At 57.9% G+C, this 16,572-nt stretch overlaps 8 protein-coding genes across 8 annotated transcripts; 3 read left to right on the top strand and 5 right to left on the bottom strand.

Annotated features, from left to right (window-relative positions):
• Positions 1–824: 824 nt before the first annotated feature.
• LY79DRAFT_656064 (uncharacterized protein) lies at positions 825–3,631 on the top strand. The gene is made up of 5 exons (XM_060562679.1): positions 825–992; positions 1,262–1,386; positions 1,679–1,778; positions 2,513–2,530; positions 2,955–3,631. Exons 1-5 carry the CDS (start codon positions 957–959, stop codon positions 3,192–3,194), a joined length of 519 nt encoding a protein of 172 aa, XP_060419044.1. The 5' UTR covers positions 825–956; the 3' UTR covers positions 3,195–3,631.
• A 100-nt stretch (positions 3,632–3,731) lies between these two features.
• LY79DRAFT_538880 (WLM domain-containing protein) lies at positions 3,732–5,828 on the bottom strand. The gene is made up of 2 exons (XM_060556776.1): positions 5,378–5,828; positions 3,732–5,327 (listed from the first exon to the last, which is right to left on the bottom strand). The coding sequence occupies exons 1-2, from the start codon at positions 5,553–5,555 to the stop codon at positions 4,168–4,170; spliced, it is 1,338 nt and encodes a 445-aa protein (XP_060419043.1). The 5' UTR covers positions 5,556–5,828; the 3' UTR covers positions 3,732–4,167.
• Positions 5,829–7,380: 1,552 nt separating this feature from the next.
• Positions 7,381–8,916, top strand: LY79DRAFT_506114 (eukaryotic aspartyl protease; the record flags this gene model as incomplete). The annotated part of the gene is made up of 3 exons (XM_060553687.1): positions 7,381–7,780; positions 7,834–8,319; positions 8,402–8,916. The coding sequence occupies 3 exons, from the start codon at positions 7,381–7,383 to the stop codon at positions 8,914–8,916; spliced, it is 1,401 nt and encodes a 466-aa protein (XP_060419042.1).
• Positions 8,917–9,259: 343 nt separating this feature from the next.
• On the bottom strand, positions 9,260–10,484 carry LY79DRAFT_623967 (methyltransferase domain-containing protein; the record flags this gene model as incomplete). The annotated part of the gene is made up of 4 exons (XM_060562080.1): positions 10,325–10,484; positions 10,156–10,258; positions 9,917–10,057; positions 9,260–9,831 (listed from the first exon to the last, which is right to left on the bottom strand). Exons 1-4 carry the CDS (start codon positions 10,358–10,360, stop codon positions 9,260–9,262), a joined length of 852 nt encoding a protein of 283 aa, XP_060419041.1. The 5' UTR covers positions 10,361–10,484.
• Positions 10,485–10,832: 348 nt separating this feature from the next.
• Positions 10,833–12,659, bottom strand: LY79DRAFT_576096 (amidase; the record flags this gene model as incomplete). Its single annotated transcript, XM_060559763.1, has 2 exons — positions 10,833–11,093; positions 11,157–12,659. The coding sequence occupies 2 exons, from the start codon at positions 12,657–12,659 to the stop codon at positions 10,833–10,835; spliced, it is 1,764 nt and encodes a 587-aa protein (XP_060419040.1).
• Positions 12,660–12,815: 156 nt separating this feature from the next.
• On the bottom strand, positions 12,816–13,372 carry LY79DRAFT_286148 (uncharacterized protein). The gene has a single exon (XM_060552161.1). The coding sequence runs from the start codon at positions 13,192–13,194 to the stop codon at positions 12,892–12,894; it is 303 nt and encodes a 100-aa protein (XP_060419039.1). The 5' UTR covers positions 13,195–13,372; the 3' UTR covers positions 12,816–12,891.
• Positions 13,373–13,509: 137 nt separating this feature from the next.
• On the bottom strand, positions 13,510–15,011 carry LY79DRAFT_506590 (3-deoxy-7-phosphoheptulonate synthase; the record flags this gene model as incomplete). The annotated part of the gene is made up of 2 exons (XM_060553738.1): positions 13,510–14,473; positions 14,548–15,011. The coding sequence occupies 2 exons, from the start codon at positions 15,009–15,011 to the stop codon at positions 13,510–13,512; spliced, it is 1,428 nt and encodes a 475-aa protein (XP_060419038.1).
• A 762-nt stretch (positions 15,012–15,773) lies between these two features.
• Positions 15,774–16,226, top strand: LY79DRAFT_666090 (uncharacterized protein; the record flags this gene model as incomplete). The annotated part of the gene is made up of 2 exons (XM_060563163.1): positions 15,774–16,013; positions 16,128–16,226. 2 exons carry the CDS (start codon positions 15,774–15,776, stop codon positions 16,224–16,226), a joined length of 339 nt encoding a protein of 112 aa, XP_060419037.1.
• Between the last annotated feature and the right edge of the window lie 346 nt (positions 16,227–16,572).

The raw sequence follows: 16,572 nt of genomic DNA, 5'->3' as shown, positions 1-16,572 counted from the left end.
CATTAGGCACCTAAACGCGGTGAGTGACTGGGCAGGGACTACAATGGCCCACGTATTGCGGATTCTCTGCGTGCTTAGATGGGGGATTCGGCGGCGGTGGAAGAGAATGTGGAACAATGGGCCAGAACCGGACTGGGCTCGTGGCTCTGGTTCATGGGAGGACAGGGAGCAAGGGGAAAAAAGAGGAGAAAGGGAGGGGAGGGTTTCCCAAATCTGGAGGCCAAGCTCGGCCGGGTGGTGGCTCGTAGTACGCATACCGGTAGTGTATCCGTACTACTACGACGTATATCCTCTGGTCTCTCTGTCCTCTTGTTCTGTTCGTTCTGTTATCTGGACTCTGCTCGGACCGTGGGACGAGACGCATCGCGAAGGCAAATCTTGCCGCTCTCATCCTCGTCCTCGCCTTGCAGGCTTACACTACAACCCGCACACCTTGACCCGTTTGCTTCTCGCCATTCCATGGGTCAATGTCCCCGATTCCCGATTCGGTCAAGCGAGGAAGGATTCCAGAGTCCAGAATCCACAGTCCAGGGTACCTTACCTACACTACACTATACTAGGTATCGACGGGCGGGCGTGGGGAGGCGACAATGAGCAGTATCTCAGACAGAGTGTTCCACCGAGCCGGTGGCCATCCATTCCGTTCCAGCATTCCAAAGAAGGGGGAGGAGGGATCTTCAGTGGCCACACTGACACAATGCAACCGCAGGCGATGGGCTAAACTGCCTGGTACTGGCTACATTGTGTGTCTCCCTTTTCTGCATATACACAAAAACGCGTTAGCTTACTAAGCTTACCTACCAATCATGTAAGGTACGGTAGTACGTAGGGTATCCTTGTATCCGAGATGACCAGGAAGGGGGGGTACAAAGGCACAAAGGCACAAGGACTCGCATTCCCGACCTGTCGCCCATGGGAAAGTGGGCGGCGGATGCACAAGTCGAGCGCAGGACAACATGGAATTGGTGAAAGGCGTCGATGGGGTCAAAAAAGTACGTAGCCCCCCCCCCTACCCAAGTCGCCTGGCTACCACCCTCCTGATACCTACACGTATAGTCCAGGCGAAGTCGGCGAACCCTTCTTTTTGCTTCCTCTTCCCCTCTTTGGCACCAAATATCGCCGTTTCTCTCCTCGCCTGGTATATGATCCAGGAGTACTACGATACGTATGCTGTAGCAATTAATGTTAAACTATCAAGCATAGATAATACCTAGGTATGCGCCTCTGTGGTGAGGTAGGTACGTACTATGGCCGTGTCTAGCCCCCCACCCACTATGCTTCAGTGGACCGTAACCCTGTGCTGACCGCTGGAAACTCTGACCTTGCCCTGAGTCCGCGTGCCTGGGTCATGCCTCCGGTCAAGGAGCGTCCCCCTTGCCCTCATAAGTTAGTCCATAACGAGGGCAGACTTTTCTTGGCTTTTTTTTTTTCTCGCTTTTTTTTCTGCCCACTGCCTGCGTCAGTCCAATTCTACCATTCAACCACCCGACGTGCCAACTTCCTTTCAGCGTCGAGGGACACGAAGAGACGGGGGTCTTCCATGGTTTCGACGCTGTTCGGGACACCAGACGCCGCCAGCGACCGGCTTGCCTCCCGATTTCAACCCTATCTCCCTCCGAATCGTGGGGTGGGGGGGGGGGGAGGGGGGTCCCTCACTTCTTTTTCGCCTTGCAAACAGCCCCAAGCTCCTCTCGGGACCAAAATGCTCTTCACCCCCTTACACTGGTTTTCGAAGCTTGGGTCGCTTGGAGATGCCTGCTGGTGCTGCTGCCGCAACGGTACATATGTCTTGCCAGCGAATCGCCCCATGTTGCCTGATTCGCCGGTGAGGCGATCAAGATGCTGCAGTCCCCGGGGTCTCCCATTCGTTGTGGCATGGAACGTACACACCACACACAGTTCACCGTATGTACTAAACCGCCTCGCCTGCTCTGCATGGAACGGCTTCGATGATATCCGTTGGGAACACCCACAAATACCCCACAATAGAGAGAGAGAGAGGCCTGTACACTAGAATCGACCATGGTGTGGTGTGGTAGAAATGAGAGGCCCAACCACGGGGAAGGAGGGAGTTGTGCATCCGCAGGGCACCTCCGCCGATGTATCGCCTCGTTTTACACTGCACGACTGCCAGGGCGTCGGGCTTCCCTCTGTGTTTTTTTTTTTTCTGCCCATGCTGCCCAAACCCCCCAGCCAAGCACACGACAGAATCTTGCGTGGGTCGGCCTACATACACTTGGTCTTGCCTTGCTGCTGCGTGACGACGGCGATGGGTCTGGAAATTGTCCGTCCGCGATGACGGCAATAGAGGAATCCCCAGTCGCCGAGGCAAACCTCAACAACAGTCAGCGTGCTTTCTCCGGGTTGGAAAGTCGGGGAATGAGTTGGGAAAATAGGAAACGGGCTTCCCCCCAACTGCCCATCTTTCCCCGACTAGGACACTCATATCGCTCCGGAGTGCAGACCGACGGGCCAAAGATACACCAACAACCATAACCACCACCACCACCAGGCGAGCTCTCCCACTGAGGTACGAATAAAAGGCGCCCCTCTTGAGGTCGCATCTCCCACCGCATTACGGCCAGCACTCGGGGCATTTTTCTTTCGCCGAGGGCGACATTTCGCTGATCATTCCTTCATCCCGCTGCGATCCGCGTGCCTAGCCCGGTCTGCGAGGCCTGTCTAGTCTGATAGGCGTCCCCTAACCGCCAGAATTTTTAACCCCGGTTGCCATTTTCCTTAGGCTGTTTCCTGTGAGGGTTGTCTCGGTCTCGGTCTCTCACTGTGTCTCTGCTCTCTGCCCTTTTTCTTTATCGGGGCTGTGAATGCGACATACACCGAGCCAAGCAGGCCCGACCAACACTCTGTGGTACCGTATCGTATTTCGTAGCGGAAGAGAGATGGTTCGAACGGGGCGCAAACACACCATCAAATGAGAATTGATCTCCGTTCAGGGACACCGTCCTACGCCGCTGGTTCCCATCATCGTCCTCGTCCGTTCCAGCTGTCGCAAAAGCGCGATCAACGTTACGTATATGGCGATCCCATCATTCTTGCGTATGCTGTCGCCTGCCAGGTACTCCGTACTCTGTACGCACATCGATTCTCGACTTTGTGCTCGCAAGGCCTTGTGCTGCTTAGTTGCATATCCGCAGCGCGTTACCGCTTCGTTTGGGTTCTTCTCCAGCGCATGACTGGAACATACTCTGTACACATACACACACGCATATATCACATCTTTTGGTGAGTCTTTGTAGCATCCCTCGTCCACTCACAAGCCCTCCCATACTCGGAAGGTCGTGCCTGCTACGCTGTGTCCGGATAAACGCAAGAACTGGCTCTGTCCCGTCCGAGGACGCACGGGTTGCCGACACTTGCCCTGCGTCTAGACTTCGCAGTCTCTCCATGGATCGTAGATCTGTCACCACAACAGGTCTAGCTTGCAGGCTCTCAAGACGCCTAGACTGGGATGGCCGATGGCCCCGACCAGGGCCCCTGGTGGGTTTCTCCATACCGGCGCGCCTGCAGTGCCACCAGAGCTCCATGGCGTAACGCAGATCATCTGACCCTGGGCTTGAGACCAATCGATCCGGACTGCACGGGCTCTGCCCAAGCGCTTCTGTCAGACGTCGACGTCATGATGTCATAAGCAAAGCCCACCCCTCGATACTTGAACGTGCCCGTTCAGCCGCCAAACTATCAGAATCCGCCCTTGGGAGACGCCAACCTCACAGACACACGGAGCCCCGTAGGAGAAAACCTGTGCCACTCGAGGGCTTCCGTGCGATGGCGCCGCTTTGTTTGGCATGCACGTGCTTGGTAGATGCCACTCATGTCACACCCGCGCAATGACTCGTGTTTATTGCAATCCTTCATTCTAGTCTTGTCAGCATGGCACAAGGGTCACAACGTGCGGTCTCCTCTTTCGGGCCGCCCGATTCTTATGTCATTTCGTCGCGGGTTGGCGACACAGCCCTACGTTTCGTGTTTCCGACAATACAAACGACGTTGATGCTGCGTGCATGGACTACATCTCCTCCACGCGCAAGGGGTATCATCGACAATGTCGTCATTTGGACCCTGAAGGGACCCAGCGGTGGACCGACCCCCTTCTCTCCTGCCTTCCGAGTTCATCCATCCCTTGCTTCCTCTGATATCCCCGCTCTTTCAGCGTGAATTGTCTTTCATGACTCCACAGGTCGAACATGTCCACCATTGTCGCTCCATCACCGTTCCGCAATATGAACATTGCCAAGTTGCCGGTTTTTGTACAGCTGGGCCCAGGGGTTGACGGATACCGCCGTTTGCCCTGCCGGTGCCGTTTGACCTTGGCGGGCTGCTTGTAAGGTCGATCGTCTCTGGCCTTGATGACTTTCTCGTCGTCGCGGCTACTGATGCCCGCTGACGTTCGCGCTTTTCGGCATTTGGCGTCCACGCCTGACGTTGAGCATCCTGGCCGCGCTCTGTGCCGCACGCGTCACAGCAGAGGAACGTTGCGGGATTATGAAGGGTGCAGACCCCGCATGTCCAACCCTGTTGCGGAGCCGACTGGGGTGCTGGTGCAGAAACGACAGGAGGCCGGGTCTCGGGTCTCGGCAATGGTGGAGGATTCGGCGACGGCGGAGGCCTAGTCGCCGGTCCCGGGATCGAAGGCGGTACACTATTGCCTTTGGTCCCGTCAACTCCCATGACCGAACCGCCGCCATTACCGGTGGGGTTCTGTGCGCTCGGCGGGATGTAGTAACCGCCGTAGCGTTGACGCTCCTCTTCTTGTACGAGCTCCCACAGCGCTTGCGCGATGGCAGCTTCGTTGGCTGCATCTTCTTCGGCTTGGGTGCGGAAGCCGTTTCTTGTGGCTGTCTCGGAAATTTGTTGTATTTCTCGGTCGTTGTGGTTGGTGTTGCCACATCCTTGAAGAGTGCTATTCCTGCGTTCGATGGCACCAACTATTACTCGCCGGATGTCCGAGCCTATACTAGGTCCAGAACCACCGAGTTTCCGTCCCGAACCGGCTGTCAACGAACGACGCTTCTCAGCGGCCATCCGAGCAAGCCGGCGAGCCTCATGCATGGGTATCCGGCCGCCTCCCAGCCGGTGACCTTCTGACAAAAAGCCTTCACCTGTATAACCCTTGCGTACGAGTGCCTCGTGTTCGTCTCTTAGTTGGTTCCAAAGTGCATGAAATTTGCTATCATGTGGCCCAAACACAATATGGGAAAGCTCGTGAAGCATGGTGTCGACAACCTGTTCTATAGGTAGGAAGAGGGATCGGTCACCGGGGTATCGCAGACGGACCAGGATCCTTTGGCCCCTGTTGATGTTGAGACCTAGAGCAAAGTTAGTCGCCAGTCAAGGGAGGCCACATTCTTACACTAACCGAGAAGGTTTGCTTGCTCTGGGTAGAACTCGGCAAGCTCTTGCACCTTCCATCCTCGCGCTCGCATGATGGGCTTCACCAGAGAAGCCACCTTCTTCAGCGATCGAAGCGCATCGCTCGCGCGCGGGAAGTCCGCCAAATGGGAGTATGTCGCAACAAGAGCGTCGTGCTCCGGCATCTTGGTGTTGTAGTGTTGTCGTCAGCAGCAAAAGGTGCGATGAACAATATCCGAAATCGGGAAGAACAGAACAGGAGAGAATGTAGGATGAAGTCACAGATGACGGCGGGGCATCGGAGAGAGAAAGAAAAGCGCCAGAGGGTAGATGGCCGGGAAGAGCGGATATGAAGTTATTCGCATGGTAAGTGGTGAATGACACGTACGAAGACGCGTAACAAGACTGGATGCCTTTTCGGAGATAGGACGTTGAATCGGGCGGCGAGGCTTAGTATGTCACTGGCTTCGTAGGTCTTGGCTGGCCCGACAAAGGTCCCGGCGGGGTGGCGGGGCAGGCAGTCGATGACTAATCGAGCTCATAGATTCTGGAAGCTACAGCCTCAGACTCCAGTTGGTTGGGGCTTTCTTTTTCTGTCTTCAGTGCACTGCCGGGACTACTGAACCGACCTGTAAACTCTAGCTTACCTTGGCTACGAACAACAACACTCTGAACCTTGAATCAAGCAGAATCCCCGACGGCAACAGCTATTGGTTGTTCAACCGAGGCTCTTACTCAGGAAGTGGCCAATACATGATAGGATGGGTAGGATGGGTAGGATTTGGGCGCAAAATCAAGGCAGCGGCATGTTGGAAAGATTAAACTTGCAGCGATCGACTCCGCCAAGCGATGGCACTATCTATCCCTTGCTTGTTCCTGGCCTCAATTCCGACGACATCCCTTGCTACGCCGAGGATTGACAGCATCTTAGGTACAACGCTCAGCTCGAGCCCCGGGGCCGAGGCCATATCATATAGCAAGCAACCTCGGGGGTAGCCGGTGTCCATGGACAACTTCTGCTAAGACGTTCATGGATGGCTTCCCGTTACATTTCAGGATGTCGGAGGGGTATAAGGAGGTGTCCTGATTCACATGGGCCATTGAGGATTGATGGTGTTTCAGTCCGCATGAACCTCCACGCACACTGACCAACTTTTTTCGTCGGACAGTTGCGGTCGGGCTCCCCATCGGGCTTTGTGCACGCTGTGCTGATTGGCTTCTGGCTGAGCAGGGCAACATTTGACCCAACCGCCTTCATCGCAACTTTTCGCTTCTATTCAGAGTTCAGATGATGGGTATCTGCCTCCATTCTTCTTCGGTATCAACCGATGGCCATGATTCTACTCCATGGACCTCGTCAATTTCCGCGGACAGAATGTTGGCTGAGGCGGCGCTCTCACCCCGGCCCCGGAACTTCGGCATCACGAGATTCTCGCCAGGGGTCGCATGTCTGGCTCGTAGTGTTTCGGACCAAGTGTACGGCCGCTCCAGCTGGCCACCTCTTTGTACAGGACAGTGTCCGCAGGACGGTCTCGTTCTGAGAGGATACGAATGATCGACTGTCGCAGGTCCTCTACTTTGACGCGAATCTCTTTCTCGAGTTCAATTCGCCCCGTAACCGCGGAAGGACGAGGCGGGAAAACAAAGATCGGAAGATGCTGCTCCCGGGGCTGAAGTCAAGATCCAGTTGTCGCACCCCCATAATAGTGGGATGTCCTCTTTTCCCTTGTGATTCGTCATTGCCTGGTTGGCGATCCAACTCGCGATGGAGTTTCCGCGCAATTCGAAACGGCCCCCTTGGTCGATCTATGCGCTGCCACAGAGAAGAGCGAACTTGGCAGAAGCTTGATTTGCTTAACTCCCGATGGTCCTCCACTCTTATGGGCCTTCTGTTCTCTAAACTCGTTGAACGATTTTTGGTCATTTTCTCCGGTCTTGTCATTATACAGCTCTGCGAGCTTTCTTCCTGGCTTCATTCCTTCGCCAGGCCATTCCCTTCTCCAAGTCATCATGCGGCTGTCAGCTGCAGTCGCAGCATTCATTCCTTTTGTGGCCCATCCAGCGGATGCTAAACCTGTCAAGTTTGAAATAGCCACCTTGGGCGGCGCGGCCTTTCGGATTGAACAGGTGCCTAACCCCAACTTCTACTACGGTTCTCGTCGAGGGCCCGTTGCTTTGGCCAGAGCCTATTCCAAGTTTGGACAGCAAATCCCGGATGAACTACTCTCGCTCATCGACCAGATTCTCGCGGAACTTGGGTTGCTCAATGGAGGGAACGGTGGACACAGGGGACACGGAAAAGGCAAAGGAGGCGCGGGAGCTGGAGGCTCGAAAGGCAACGGCACAGCCACGGCGCCAGGGGGGGATGGAGGCGGCAAAAAGGGCAACGGCACGGCAACTCCTCCAAAGGGTAAGTTTGTGTACGCCCAAGTCCGCATCGTATTCGAGCTCACAATCATCAAGGAGAGGTCGCGGCGATCCCTGCTGAGTTCGACAGCGAGTATCTCTGCCCCGTCCAGATCGGCACTCCGCCTCAAACGCTGAACCTGGACTTCGACACCGGGTCCTCGGATCTCTGGGTCTTTAGCAGCGAGACGCCGGTGACTGAGGTGGCGGGACAGACTATATATAACATTCAAGCCAGCTCAAGTGCCAAAGCCCTGCAGGGCGCGACATGGTCCATCTCTTACGGTGACGGCAGTTCGTCGAAAGGCAACGTCTACATGGACACCGTCACCATCGGCGGCGTGACGGTTGAGAGCCAGGCCATCGAATCGGCGACCCAGGTATCTGCCTCCTTCACCAGAAACGCGAACCAGTCTGGACTGGTTGGCCTCGCCTTTGGAACCATCAACACCGTGCAACCGGCCAAGCAAAAGACGTTTTTCGAGAACGCCATGGCCAACCTCGCGATGCCGCTTTTCACGGCAAACCTCAAAAAGGGCGCAGGTAAGTCCCCCCCCTCCTGTTTCCTTCTTCGTGCCTTTTTACCGGACCAGAACACTCACAGCCCTTTTTTTTTATCTTTTAGCTGGCAGCTACAACTTCGGCTTCCTGGATACCACAGAGTTCACCGGGGAGATCAACTTCATCCCCGCCAACGCGACTGCCGGCTTTTGGCAGTTCACCGCGCAGGGCTTCGGCGTCGGCGACGGCGGCGCGACAACCGCGATGCCGCACCAGGCCATTGCCGACACGGGCACGACGCTGATGCTTCTGCCCGACGCCATTGTCTCGGCGTACTACCAGAACATTCCCGGCGCGAAGTTTGACGCGACCAACGGCGGCTTCGTCTTCGGCTGCCAGCAACAGATCCCCTCGTTCACCGTCGACCTCGGCACGTACAAGGCCGTCGTGCCCGGCGAGTTCATCAAGTTTGCGCCGGTGGACGGGCAGACCGTCGAGACGTCGTCCATGTGCTTTGGAGGAATCCAGAGCGTCGGCCAGTTGCCCTTTGCGATCTACGGGGACGTGTTTCTCAAGTCGCAGTTCGTCGTCTTCCACGGCGGCAATAATCAGTTGGGGTTTGCGACCAAGCCACTGTAACGGACGCCGGTCGTTGATTCCCAGTGGTACATGGCGCTGGGTCGCATGCTGGGAAGGCTCTTGGTTCCAATATAGATGATAGATATGAATTAATGCCTTACGTTATGCTCTTTTCTCTTCGACCTCTGAATGGAATCGTTGCCAATCAGCTCCGAATGTGACCATGGTCATTTGACAACCGAACACGCACGGCGGTTCCTTGCTAGACTTTCTACACGGTCTCTAACGCCAGACAGGCTGCCAGTACCACGCCGTCGAACTACTTCATTCAGCCCGAGACCAAGCAGTTCACGGATCGTACCTGTTCCCCCCCTCTCCTTCGCCCTCCACTTCCCGGCCGTGATCAAAGCTTCCTCGCCAAGCACCTGAGCCTCACGTAGCCGATGGCGCGCCCGCCCTCGGGGGTCCTGCAGACGTGCTCCAGGACCTCGACGACCTCCCGCACCGCCTCCTCCCTCTGGCCCCCCTTCGCCGGCACCGCGTCCAGCAGGTCCTTGCCCATCAGCCGCACCCAGCCCTCGACGCCGCCCCGGTCCGCCGGCGTCGGCCTCCACTCGCGCTCGACGCGCTCGACGCGCCACCCGCCGACGTCCTCCTCGAGCGCCCGGGTGATCCAGGCCTCGTCGGGGAAGAACCAGGGGTCCGCCGCCGCCGCCGCCGCCACGCCGCCGTCGACGCGCCGCGCGACCGCCATGACGAGGGCCGTCCGCATCTCGAGGACGTTGCCGAGCCCGCCCATCTCGAGGACGAGCGCGCCGCCGGGGCGCAGCGCGTCGCGGACGGACGAGAAGACGGGCACGTGCGACCCCGGCGCGCGGAGGATCCAGTGCAGCGCCGCGTTGGAGAAGGCCTTTGTGAAGGTGGGCGCGTGCAGGGCCGGGGTCGGGGACGTTGCCATCTTGGTCGCATCGAGGACTGCGCGCGCGTGTTAGTCGGGGAGAGAGTGAGGGCGGGGATGAATGGATGGATGGAGGGAGGGGGGGGGGCTGTGTGAGCTTACCCTCGAACTCGCAGTTGGACAGCCCCGCCCCCTCAACCGCCTTCTTCGCGGCCGAGATCATGGCGGGCGAGGCGTCGATGCCGTGCAGGGAGCCTGTCCCCTGGGCCAGGATCTTGCCGAACTCGACGTCGAGGACGCCGTCTGCTCATATGTCAACGTCTTCTCTCGCCATATCTGCTAGGACTGTTTCGGGAAGAGGAACTTGAGTGTGGAGCAAAAGCCCGGGGGCTCCGACTCACCACCGCAGCCGATGTCGAGGATGACATCGTCCTTCTGGACGTCGAGCCACTGCACCACCTTGGTGGCCAGCTTGGGCACGAAAGAGGCGGAGTGCTGGTAGGCCTGGGCTGCGTCAGTCACGATCGGAAAGCACGACTACCAGCGCGTATGAGATAAGAGAGCCCGCACCTCGGACGACCACTTGTCTTCTTTCTGTTCCGCCATGGTTTTCTAGGTTGTGGGAGGCTTTTGAATTGGGTTCTCTATGAGAATGACCAGAATGAAGTTGATGCACTGTGGAAGCGGGCGCTGCTTCTTATGTTCTTGTCAAGAACTCTTCCCGGACGACTTACACGCAATCCTTTATTTAGGTGGGATATGAAATCCAAGGATGCGACGGCTGTCCGATCTCGGACCTAGCCGCCGCAGCCGTCCCCCGCATTGCTGCCAACCAACAAGTCTACGGGCACCAAAGACCCGACTTACAAGGGACCTGATCGCATTCATGCTCGCCAGGACGATGTCGATTCTAAGCACTTGATCTCGAATGTTTTATTTGCCATTGCCGATTCGTAGCGAAATCGGCGTACCATGTCATGCCATGCCATGCCGAGTCAAAGGGCCGCGATTAAGCCTATCAAAGCTACTGCACTGCCCAAACGACGTGCATCTCCCTCCAAGTCCCGAGACCCGAACCTCAATCGACCTCCAGCAGCTTGTACTTGTCATCGCCCAGAGCGTCCTCGATCCTCTTCATGACGGACAGCACCTTCTCCTCCTCCAACCTCCTGCCGACGACCTGGACGCCGACGGGCAGGCCGTGCATGTCCTCCGCATCGTACAGCTTGTACGCGCCCCGGGCGACGCCATTGAGCTTAGTTATGTTGAAGTTACCGGGCAGCTGGTCCAGGTTCTCGTCCACGTGCGTCACTGGGAGGACACCGGCGGTGTAGTCGAGCTGGTGACGTGATTAGCCCGAGGACTTTAACAAGACAAGCGATCAGCAGCAGCGCGAACTTACCAGGTTGAACAGGAACGTATAGCCGCAGCTGCTCACTGCGTCCTTCATGCCGTCGTGTGGCACGGCAGGCGTCGCGTTCGGCGGCGTGATCAGGACGTCCACGCCCGCCGAGTCCCACCAGCTGAACCACCGCGCCCGGTACGCTTCCCTCCTCGCCACCAGCTTCCAGTTCTCAAAGGCGCTCTGCGGGCGCCAATCCCGCACGAGGCCGGCCCAGACCTCGTCCCTGCGGATGTACTTGACCCACAAGTAGTACAGGTACCGCAGCGGGCTCGCCAGGTTCATGAGGAACTTCATCTGCGCGGCGCCCGGGTCGTTCCACTCTCCTGTGCGGAAGAAGGTGCTGAACATCTGGCACCCGTCGGCGTTAAGCGCCAGCGACGCGATCTGCAGCCCCTCGTACGGCGACGGCGGGTCGATCTCGACCATCTCGTGCCCCTCCTTGCGGAGGGCGGCCTCCACCATCTCCAGCGCGCGGCGGCAGGCCGGGCTCGGGTCGACGACGCCATCGGTGCGCATCACGCCGACGCGAAACCGCGGCTTCTCGAGCCAAGTCTTCTCGGCGTCGGCCCTCCACGGCATCGGGTGGACGCTGTAGTCGTACTTCCACGGCTGCATGCCGACGACGGCGCGCGTGAAGTAGCGCAGGTCGTCGAGCGTCCGCGTCATTGGGCTGTAGACGGACGGCACGCCCTCCTGGCCGGGCATGCTCGTGCAGAAGCCCAGCTTCGGCCACCGCCCCGTCGAGCATCGCAGGCTGTAGCACCCCGAGAAGTGGGCGGGGGCGCGCACGCTGCCGGCGACGTCGCTGCCGATGCCGATGCGGCCGCCCATGGCGAGGAGGGCGCTCTCACCGCCGGTGGAGCCGCCGGGGGAGTAGCGGGTGTTGTGTGGGTTCTTGCAGCGACCCCAGACGTCGTTGGTGGACTCGAAGCTGAGGAGAGTGATGGGCAGGTTCGTCTTGACGTAGGGCACGGCGCCGGCGTCCTTGAGAAGGCGCACGACGGGGCCGTCGTCAGGGGTCTTGTTGCCGACGAAGCTACTGAAGCCGACGGTGGTGTCGTAGCCGCCGACGACGATGGTGTCCTTGAGGCTCACGGGGATGCCGGCCAGCGGGCCCTTCATGTTGATGGAGCCGTCGTCGACCCACTTCTCGGCGTCGGCGATCATGACCTCGGTCAGGCAGTTTGTGCGCTCGTGAGCCTTGAGGGCGACCTTACCGTACGTCTTGAGGATGTCGATGGGCTTCAGCACCGTCTTGTGGACATCCTGCACAAGCTCCTCGATAGGCCGGTCCAGGATCTGACGGTCCTGGGCCGAAAAGGGGCCATGGTATGATGTGAGGCGGCGGATCCTATCCGCGCGTTCAGACTGCTTAAATTGGCTGAGCGTTGGTGTTAGTGAACCTAGGCGCATTTCGGGTAACGAACGTTTGGGGCATTGGGGTATCAGACCAGTCACGTCGGTGTTGGAGATAGTCGAACGGGTAGACCATCTTGGCATGCAGTGTGTATGTGACAGCAGGAGGTGGGGTAAGCGTTGGACTTGAAGCTATCTCGACTTCATCAGTACAAGCATCAATTGAGGTGAGTCGTAAGAGTGAGAGTGTGAAAAAGATGCAGGATGCATAATTGAAAGTCAAGTCAAGCAAGGGAGAGAGAGGGATGTACTTACACGGTCACGGGAGAGGGGGCCGCTCGCTGTTGGAGTCGCGGGGAAGCCCCGCTCTCTCACCTTATCTGTCGCTGGGGTAAAAGGGCGTAAGGGCGTAAGGGCGCAAGGGCGTGTAGGCGTACTGCAGCACCATGTACCTTATCTCTGGCCCGCTGGTACCCGCCTGAAACTTCCCTGCTGCCGTTAACACACAGCAGGGGCCCCACCCGATCTCGTTCCCAAAGTTCAAAGTCGGTCGGTGTGAGTTGAATGCGAGCCGAGATGCGATCGAGATACTGACTGCTACTGCTGCTGTTGCTGCTGTTGCTGCTGTTGCTGCTGTTGCTGCTGCTGCTGCTGCTGCTGCTGCCAGGCTCGGTCGCATGTTTCATCAACAACAATAGTCTGGCGGGACACCAACGGTGAGACAGCCAGCCGAACGTTCCCCGCCAGAACCTGCAAGAGGCCTGGCATCCGCGGCTTGTCGCCGCCAGGTTGCGCTATGACGATGTCGTGGAAACAAGCGTGCCCGGCATCAGTACGTAAGTGTGTGTGTGTGTGTGTGTGTGTGTGTGGCACAAGTGTCGAGGTAAAATCAGATGGATTTATTTACAAACAGACTGCTTTTTAGCATCGCTATCATTGCCCAATGTTCCCGTCCGTACTCTGCTCGTGTCTGCCCTTCGCCGAGCAACGGCACTCACAAAACCGGCCGCCTCTCGTTCCTGTAATGGTCTGCAATTAAGAAGGCCAGCTCGAGCGCCTGCTTCTCGTTCAGTCTCGGGTCGCAGAAACTCGTGTAGTTGGTCGACAGGTCATCCTCGTCCAGGCCCTCGCTGCCGCCCAGACACTCGGTGACGGCGTCGCCGGTGAGTTCCAGGTGCACGCCGCCGAGGTAGCTGCCCTGCTCCTTGTGGATACGCAGCGTCTCCCGGAGCTCCTCAAAGATGTCGCGGAAGCGGCGGGTCTTGATGCCGCTGCCTGTCGACAGCGTGTTGCCGTGCATGGGGTCGCACTGCCAGACGACGCAGCGGTGATACTCGCTGTCCTCGACGGCGCGGATGTGGGCCGGCAGCAGCGAGCGCACCTTGGAGGCGCCGTAGCGTGTGATGAGCGTGATCTTGCCGGGCTCGCAGTCCGGGTTGAGCGTGCGCAGCAGGGCGAGCAGGTCGTCCACCGGCGTGGTGGGGCCGACCTTGACGCCGACGGGGTTGGCGATGCCGCGGAAGAACTCGACATGGGCGCCGTCGATCTGCCGAGTGCGGTCGCCGATCCACAGGAAATGGGCCGACGTGTTGTAGTACTCCTTTTTCGTCTCTGCCGGCTTGTTGTCGCGGTCGCCGTTGCTGGCGCCGTTGGTTGTGGGTCGCGGCGGCGGCGGCGTCTCCAGCAGGCGGGTCAGCGGCTGCTCGTACTCGAGGAGCAGGCCCTCGTGGCTCGTGAAGAGATCGACAGTGTCCAGCTTGTCGCTCCTGTCGGCGCCGATAGTGTGAAGGAAGCGGAGCATGTCGGTGAGAGAGAGGACGGCCTCGGAGTACTTCCTCTTCAGCTCGGGGTCCCGAACGTGACCCAGCCCCCAGTCGAGCGGCCTGTGGAGATCTGCGATGCCTGACGAGAGGCATGCTCTGACGTAGTTGAGAGTTGCCGATGAGTATTGGTAAGCCCTGTGGCGGTTAGCACACTGTTCGTTCACTGTGCTTTTTTTTTTTCCTTTTCTCTTTCGGATGTGGCCACTTACTTGACGAGTCTTTGGGGGTCGATGTCGCGCTCGTCGACGTGGAAGCCGTTGAGAATGTCTCCGCGGAATGAGGGAAGCTCGACGCCGTTGACGAGCTCGGTCGGGCTCGATCTCGGCTTCGCATACTGACCGGCCATGCGTCCAATGCGCACTACGCGCTTGTCGGCACCCCAGACGAGGACCAGGCTCATCTGCAGGAGCAGCTTGATTTTGGACTCGATGGCGTTGGGTTCGCAGTAGTCGAACAGCTCGGCGCAGTCACCGCCCTGCAACAGGAAAGCCTCGCCTCGGGCGACATCGCGGAGGTGCTGCTTCAGTGCGACAATCTCCTTGGGGTGGACAATGGGCGGGAGGCGTGAGAGTTCCTTGACCGACTTGTTGAGCGCAGTCTTGTCGGGGTAGTCCGGCGCCTGCTTGATGGGTTTTGACCGCCAGGAATCGGGTGACCAGGCGGGGGACGACATGATGTGATGTTGTGGCGGGTCAAATCTAGAAGCGATGAGACAGACAGTGTCGGCCTTGTCTGTCAAGGCCCGGAACGGTAAAAAAGTGAGACAAGATGAAAGTGAAGGCTGGAAGAGCTTTCCGGAATGAACCGTGTATGGAATAGAGAATAGAGAATAGAGAGAAGGGGACAGCTGTAGTATTAGGTGGTGAGTCAACTCCAAAGTTGTTTAATTGTCTGTGCAGGGAACAATGTGAACGAATTAGGACGCTCCGATGCTAAGAATGGGACAATGGCATCACAAAAGCAGCATTGACCAATGACTGCCGAAGAAATAGCACCATGAAAAGCATCTCAGGAACCAGTCCATCCGTTAGACCCTTGAGTTGTTCTGCTACCTACTTTGGGTAGGTTACATACAAATGTATAAGTATCTTGTGCCGATGCATACCGACATGCTCACCGTCGGTCAGTCTCAGCGCTGGTGGGTGTGTATGTATGTGAGAGAGAGAGAGAGTGTGAGAGAGAGAGAGTGTGAGAGAGAGAGAGTGAGAGAGAGCAGCTTCCCCCTCCCCGCCCCCACCTTGACCTGCCCCACCACAAATTCCCATCACTGCACCCCCAGTTGTTGCGATCGAGCTCGACTATCTCTCCAACACACAGCTCCCCCTCTACACGACCGAACCACCATTCCGAGTCCGCATTGGCCTACGCCCTCCCCCCCCTCCCCTCCAAGCAACCCGATCCGCCGAACGAAAGCCATCTCACAATCACACACACAATGTCCGAGAAGCAACCCCCCGCCGGTGACGTCGAGGAGGAGGTCCAGCCCGCCAAGTCCGCCGAGGACCGCAAGGCCGCCTCCGCCCTCGCCAGCCTCGACGCCGGCGGTGACGACTCGGGTAACACCCAGGTCGACGCCGAGGCCGCCCAGAAGGCCATCCAGGGCCTTGGCGGCGCCACCGCAGCCAAGAAGGAGGTCAAGAACGTCAAGGTCGACGCTGCCGACGTTGCCCTGCTGGTCAGTCACCACCCCCCACCCCCGAGTGACATGCGGCAAAAGAAAACCCAGCCGTTTGCGCCACGGGGAAGAGGATAGATTATTGTCACTATGGAAATGCTGACAGCTGGCCAGGTCGACGAGCTCGAGCTTCCCAAGCCCAAGGCCACGGAGCTTCTCAAGGCCAACGACGGAGATGCGGTCAAGGCGATGAAGGCATACCTGCGCTCATGAATGGACTAGGCATATGGTGGTTGGCGTTGTTTATAGACACCGGAACAAAAAGAAAAGCTTAGGTTGTGTTTATTGAGATTCCCGACGGTTCTACATGTTATTCAATGGTGCGTCAAGTCCCCATGTCTCAGATGCCTCGTGCTATAAGACTAACTACAACGCCATAGCAGATGACCAAAAAGCTCCTTATGTTATGTGGCACAATTTGCTGTTGCAACGATCTGTATTCTGGAGTGATTGGCAAGCTGAGATGGGTGGGTGAGCGAATAGTGGGATGGGAGATTAGGTGTGAGAAGTAAAGGACGGTTGGGTTCCACAACCTGCTCCAGCTAGTTCGCAATGATCA

The sequence above is a fragment of the Colletotrichum navitas genome, assembly GCF_030913465.1.
Source record: "Colletotrichum navitas strain CBS 125086 chromosome Unknown LY79scaffold_5, whole genome shotgun sequence".
Lineage (NCBI taxonomy): Eukaryota > Fungi > Ascomycota > Sordariomycetes > Glomerellales > Glomerellaceae > Colletotrichum > Colletotrichum navitas.
The sequence above is the reverse complement of the archived record's forward strand: the minus strand, read 5'-3'. Positions and strand labels throughout refer to the sequence as shown.

Bases quoted from the DNA above. Each gene is read 5' to 3' on its own strand.
- LY79DRAFT_656064 (XM_060562679.1), top strand. From the start codon at position 957: ATGGAATTGGTGAAAGGCGTCGATGGGGTCAAAAAA. The intron at 993-1,261 runs GTACGTAGCCCC...GGCCGTGTCTAG, and splicing joins GCGTCGATGGGGTCAAAAAA to CCCCCCACCCACTATGCTTC. The intron at 1,387-1,678 runs GTTAGTCCATAA...CCTTGCAAACAG, and splicing joins CGTCCCCCTTGCCCTCATAA to CCCCAAGCTCCTCTCGGGAC.
- LY79DRAFT_538880 (XM_060556776.1), bottom strand. From the start codon at position 5,555: ATGCCGGAGCACGACGCTCTTGTTGCGACATACTCCCATTTGGCGGAC. The intron at 5,328-5,377 runs GTTAGTGTAAGA...ACTTTGCTCTAG, and splicing joins AGAGCAAGCAAACCTTCTCG to GTCTCAACATCAACAGGGGC.
- LY79DRAFT_286148 (XM_060552161.1), bottom strand. From the start codon at position 13,194: ATGCGACCGAGCCTGGCAGCAGCAGCAGCAGCAGCAGCAGCAACAGCA.